The sequence below is a fragment of the Pyrus communis genome, chromosome 1 (assembly GCF_041283825.1).
Source record: "Pyrus communis isolate YQ-2024b chromosome 1, ASM4128382v1, whole genome shotgun sequence".
NCBI classification, from domain to species: Eukaryota; Viridiplantae; Streptophyta; class Magnoliopsida; order Rosales; family Rosaceae; genus Pyrus; species Pyrus communis.
This window is the reverse complement of record NC_142565.1, coordinates 16,818,345-16,824,597: the sequence shown is the minus strand read 5'-3', so window position 1 is coordinate 16,824,597 and position 6,253 is coordinate 16,818,345. Positions and strand designations below refer to the sequence as shown.

The 6,253-nt window shown below is 34.6% G+C and overlaps 1 protein-coding gene across 1 annotated transcript; it reads right to left on the bottom strand.

Moving 5' to 3' along the window:
• Window positions 1-1,013: 1,013 nt before the first annotated feature.
• Window positions 1,014-5,987, bottom strand: LOC137720150 (putative ATP synthase 24 kDa subunit, mitochondrial). Its single transcript, XM_068459161.2, has 7 exons — window positions 5,800-5,987; window positions 5,397-5,490; window positions 4,997-5,141; window positions 3,815-3,925; window positions 2,225-2,371; window positions 1,597-1,719; window positions 1,014-1,287 (listed from the first exon to the last, which is right to left on the bottom strand). Exons 1-7 carry the CDS (start codon window positions 5,836-5,838, stop codon window positions 1,224-1,226), a joined length of 723 nt encoding a protein of 240 aa, XP_068315262.2. The 5' UTR covers window positions 5,839-5,987; the 3' UTR covers window positions 1,014-1,223.
• Between the last annotated feature and the right edge of the window lie 266 nt (window positions 5,988-6,253).

Genomic DNA, 6,253 nt, shown 5'->3' with positions numbered 1-6,253 from the left:
GAGGAAGAAGAAGAAGAAGAAGATAAAAGGAGGAAGAAGAAGAAGATAAAAGGAGGAAGAAGAATTGGAATTTTTTTTTTTTTTTTTTTTTTTTTGTTTGGGGTTGGGGGGGGGGGGGGTTTGCAGGTGGGGGAAGAAGATGAAGATGGGGAGAAGAGAGAGGAGGGGGGAAGAGGAGGGACGAACTGAGGTTTTTTTTTTATTTATTTTTTATTTTTATACTTTTTATTAGTATTTTAATATTTAAATAATATTAAATATTTTTTTTTAGTTTTTAATAATATTTTAATGATTTTTTTAATAGAAAGTGGGTCCCGAATCAAGCCACGTCAGCATTTAACTGAAAACTAAACGACCAAGTAATGGAAGGTATAACATTGGACCAAATTCTAAAGATGAGGTATGACATTGTCAATTTTAAAAGATAAGGTATGTAAGTGTCGTGACACCAATAGTTGAGGTAGATTTTTGTACTTTACCCAATTTTTTTTCCAAGAAGAGTTGGCTAGGACTTACCATAGATGGAGGTAGAAGAGTGTGGGTTGGGATCAGAGGTGACTGCGGGACTGAATTTCTGGGTTTTGACAATTTTTTAAATTAATTAGTAAACCTATTTCTAATTTATTTTTAATTCAATTAGACTTGTTGGACTCATTTATGTGTTACATCAACACATAATAGAATCTTCGATAGAATTGTAATGAAATGATCACATTAATTTGCAAGATCTATTTTCCAAAACTACATTGATCGATTTTCAAACCATCTTGATAGTATAGATCAATCTTAGGGCCATTTGTGATTAAGAAAAAGCTTATGGAGCCTAAGTATGTACCACATCAACATAGAACTTAATTTTGACAACACCTATTTTAAGCAACTATTTTAATCAAGTTCCAATTTTAAAGACCATTTTAATGATGTAGGTCAATTGGAGACCATTTGTGATAAAAGCTTTATATATAGTTATAAATTGGTCATATTGAAAGCAGTTCGGAAGATGTAAACAGTAATGAAAGGCAGCAACGCATGTAATAAATCAGAAAAATTACAAAAAAGCGCATAAATCTTGAATCATCTGATAGATTTGGGAATAATTGCACTCCGAAGTCCAAACCAATCGGGGCCTTATTAAAACAGGAGGGAAAATTCATCAGTTTCCAGATTCGACCAAAATATTTGGTTCATCTCAAAACGCTTACTTTCAATGCAATCCCAGATCCTTAGATGAAGTTTCGGATGTCTAACGACTTCACATCAGCCATTGCCTCATCCTTGAATTCCTCCCTGACAACATATTAAAAACAAAAAGTACATATCAGTCCTGTAAAGGGAAGTTACAATGCGTAATTTGCACAAATGCCAATCGAACGATAACAAGGACTCGCATATACTGTTAAGACACCGCAAGCAAATGCTACAAATCACCGACTCTGAACAAAATTTTACCAATCACCAACTATGCTCAATAAAGGAAGCAGATTAAATAGCATGGTGCATATTTGAATCCATAATGACGACCCTCAATGGTTCAGAGCTACAAAGAAACATACATGACAAAAGAGGAGGTAGTAGGCAAAGACATGGATAAATTACCGTTTCTTCTGAGTTTCCATTGCCTCAAGAGCATCCTTCTTAAGTTCCTCCAGCTGTGCTTTTGCTTTCTTGAGTTCTAGCTGTTCTTCGTACTTTGGTAGGTCCTCCTTACGAATTCCAAGCCTAAAAAGACAAGGTTAGACTAGATCGGAATTTTCTATCTCACATCAGCTATGGAAGCATACTAAAAGCCTGAGACACGAAGGGTTTACTATCCCCCAGGTTACAATTGTGACCATTACAATTAAGATTAACTTCACCCTCCTAAATACAATTTTTTTTTTTTTTTGAAAAAAAAAAGAATGAAAATTAGTTTCAGTGGTTGGTCGTGGAGTGAAAAGAAGGAAATAGTACAACCAAAATCAGATTGATATTGTACAGCGTTTGAAAATCCAGCATGTCAACAATGGGATCAGACGAGGCAATACAATTTTAATTTAAAAGGAAAAAAAAAATCAGTGTTTTACCAGAAACTACTTATCGTATGAGAGTTCACAATTAACTACATAAAAAGGTATAACCCAAAAACTTGGACCATGTAAGCACAGTAAAGGTATAAATAAAAGTTAATCGAGATAACAACTTGCTCTGTATTCAACATAAAAATAAAAATCAAACTGTCACATACTTTTGGTTTATTTTCTCAAATTCTGCCATGAGAACAGCCATCCCTTTTTTATCGTTCCTCAAAAGAGGTTTCTTCAGTTCCTTTTCGACTTTCTCCAATGCATCCATCATCAGAGCCTCTGCACCAAGTTCATCAGTAAGACCTCTCCTGTAAAAGGAAGGAATTAAATTAATTGGTAAATATAATTGAATATTTAAAAAAGCGTTTGAAGTATGGATGTTCGCAAGGCAGACGTACATGTAAACAGAAAAACCCTAAATGACAATTTAACATTAGAAATATCCATATATGATTTTTGTTTTTTTTTTTTTTTAATATTACAAAACTTAATGGGTACTCTCAAACAAGGAAAGCTGATCCTACCTAAATAATGAAACTATCTTATTACACATAATCCTACCAAAACAATACCACCACATAGAACCAGATTTTAGCATTACAGTGCAGGCAATCAGATGATGCTGAAGATATTGAAGCCCAAAGCTAAGTCCAAAATATAATACTCCTCAATTTCCTCATATAAGCCCCTCCACAATCTTCAAAATCCTCTTGCTTCTTTCCTACCAAACTATTTAAAAGAACTGCCAGTATGCCGCATACCTTCAACACTTCAGCTGTCTTCCCTACCCCAAACAACTTCTGCCACTCCCTTAACCATGCCTAACATCTTGCTAGGATCAACCAGCTACATTGTGAAAAGACAACTTTCACCTCCACACATAACACACCAAGAAGATGATAACCGATGTTTTTCGTCAACCAGGCCAAAATCTGTACCTTCACAGGTACCTTTGCTTTCCAAATGGAGGACTAACAATAGAAGGCATTATCACCAGCATTGTCACACAAGCTTCAAAAGGTACAACAGAATAATTCCACATTTGATCCAGTAGCAACCTTCTAGAAACAGCTCTATTGCCACAAAAATTTTAAAATTCTCAAAATAAGGCAAGAAATCAGCCATCAACCGTTCCTCCTAACCATTTAAGTTGTTCATAAGAATCATAGTCCCAGCTCCAAGAAAAATTAGATCTAACTGACCTTCCTCACGAATACTTGATTTCTTGAGGATAATACTTGGGTACTCACTTTTTCGCATGAAATTTTGAACACATATTTTATTGTTTTAGTAAATAATAGACATGTTAATTAATGTTTCTTGGACTTGGAAAAAACAAGGAACCCATGGCATCTTTTGATTGCGCCAAATCAGAAAGTGACGCCAAATCAGAAAGTGAGTGCCTAAGTATTATCCTTCTCTTGAATCCCATTCATGCTTCTTACACCACAAGGCTGCACAACCATTTAATGATTTGTATCTTAACAAAAACTTCACTACACATAAACCACCCTTCTTCATTGTTAAAGACACTACCTCCCTTCTAATGGTCAAAAGACTAAGATAATTATTTCTGCTCTGAGATCACTAAATTGATAATCACACTAATCTTGGTAGAAATTATTTTTTTAAATAAGACCTTATGAGTAATAACAGAAACAACATGGAGTATAAGCACATAGATTAAAAACCATATTAATCCCATTATAACAATGGACATCCAACAATTTGATGGACAGAGTAGCACGTACTTGATCCTAATTTCTTTCAATGTCAACAGATATGTTCTAGCATCTGGGATATCTTGTGTTCGGCTTTGAATGGTGTGTTTGATGCGCTGGGATTCTGAAAACAAATCTGCCCTGCAAGACACACAATGCATTACTGACCACTTCAAAAAAGTTAAAACAATGAAAGGTGGCATCTAAAAGAAGAAAACACAAAACAACACATAAGCTCCCTCCTGTAATGTGATAGTAATTGCATCCACATTTCTTAGTCCTTTAATACCAGTAGAAGTTAATGGAAATACAAGGGCTAACAATATAAAAGGAGATCTACAGTAACGTTATAAAATTTTCAAAGTTAAAATTAAATTATGCACTTACGAATTACAGAGTTATGTTATTTAATAATGGTAGCTAGCCTGGAACTAGTCAAGTGTCAATCTCACATAATGGTTGATGATTTACTCCCACCAATGACAAAAGCTTCATCAGAAACAAATTAGTGCAAGTTCATCCATGTAAAGGCAAAGGAAACCTTCAATGCAATCGGATGATCCAAACTGTTCAGTTTTTAGGACTTCATTCAATATCATGCTTACAAAAAAATCACCGAAATCCGAAATTCAACAAACCATAGCACAAATAATATACGAACACAATATTTCTCCAAATATAACTAAATGTTCATGATGATAATCAATTGGTCAAATGAATTTGGATTTCAATAACTTTTTGTACAGATGATTCTAAGATGGAGATCTGTAAACTAGATAGTTTGGATTACTAAACCTTATTGAAGAGTGCCTTGAACAATGAATCCCTCTCAATGAAAGAGATTACTCTTATGAAGGGGTTCATATCTATTATATATGCTATGGTTCAGGTTCCCTCACTGTTGATCACAAATATTGATTGTCAATACCCTTTACTCCCTTCCCATCCCTCCCTGTCAATTTCCTTATTTGCATTACCTACTACTCCTTTCCTCGGTAAACTGTAGCAGTATATTATGTACAAACTACACAAAAATATTACTAATATAATGTACATTCTTGAAACATAACACTGCCATCCCTTGTGTTTATATGTTTGTCACGAAATGCGAATTTATACTACATGTGATAACAAATTGGCACATCTGCATAAAACAACAAAGCAATCATATTACTCCATGAAATATACTAGTGAGGGGTTAACGAAACTGACTTCTCTCTTATGGTTTTCATGACCTTGGCGTACTGAGAAACAGCAGCTGGATCCTCTGGGTCAATGGTAATCTTCTCTTTGCGGAGTATTCCAAGGGCTGTCTCAAATTTCTTTTTAACATCTAAGAAGATGTTCTTCAGCATCTCTTTACCCCTCAAACGCAAGAAATTTTTAGTAAGGTGTCATCAATAATGACGAAGGAAAGACATAAATAAAATCAACAATGGATAACCAGTCACCCATAAACACATCCCATCTAAAAGGCACTAAAATGCCAGAGATAAAGTTTGGAACTTAGCATTGTATAGCACTGATATTAAAACCCATAAAATTTGTGAAAAACGTAGCACAACCCATTGTTCTCAATGTTGTTATTTTAGGGCCAAGCATTTCGACTCACCATCACCCTTTAGCACGGGGCGACTTGCTTCCTTAGCGAAGCAACGGACAGGAATAACGCGCTCCTGTTGAAGAATGAATCCATTGCCACACAGCTGAAACATTACAAAGAAAATTAATAAAAAAATCCATGAGTCCCTGGCTTTCATTCATCCAGAGTTAAAAGCCCCCGAAACTTTCCACATATTCATCATCTATCGGATCTTGAAAAATTAATATTAATAAAAATGCTCAATCGTGTTATAGCATATCACAAAGTACGCCATCTGATCTGATAAACAATAAATTTAAGAAAATTAAAAAATGAAATTCCTAACCTGAAATGCCCTAATTTTCTCAAACATTTTCTCAAAAGCCAAACAACTAAAGAAAGAAATTTGAGAAATGAGGATCGAGTGACTAACCTGTCTGGATTTGGATAAGAGGCGGGAAGAGAAGGCCATGATCGGAGCTCAGTCTTCGTCTTCTTCCTGTTCGGATTTCAATTTAGGGTTTGTATTTGATTGCTCTGAGGCCTTTATCAGAGTGAGCACTAAAGAGAATGGGAGAGACAACGAGTTCCTTTCCCTTATATCTGGACCGTTGGATGCTCACCTGAAGACGTACTTGCTGGTATTTTACCACAATGCCACTATGCTTTACCAGTTTTTTTTTTTTTTTTTTTTTATTTTTTTTTTGGAAACTGTTATTAGCAGTCCAAAAATTTCATTCTACACTCCTCATAAGTGTATTTTTCTTCCTAAATATAGAAAGTTTTGAGTGCCAAATGAAATTTTAGGAGCGCTAATAACAATTCCCTCTTTTTTTTAATATATATAATAAGAATAAGACTATAAATCAAATTGACTTTAATCAAGA

Excerpts from the sequence above, each read along its gene's own strand:
- LOC137720150 (XM_068459161.2), bottom strand. The coding sequence starts at position 5,838 with ATGGCCTTCTCTTCCCGCCTCTTATCCAAATCCAGACAG. Across the intron at positions 5,491-5,799 it reads TCTTATCCAAATCCAGACAG|CTGTGTGGCAATGGATTCAT; the intron begins GTTAGTCACTCG and ends GTAATGTTTCAG. Across the intron at positions 1,288-1,596 it reads ATGGAAACTCAGAAGAAACG|GGAGGAATTCAAGGATGAGG; the intron begins GTAATTTATCCA and ends ATATGTTGTCAG.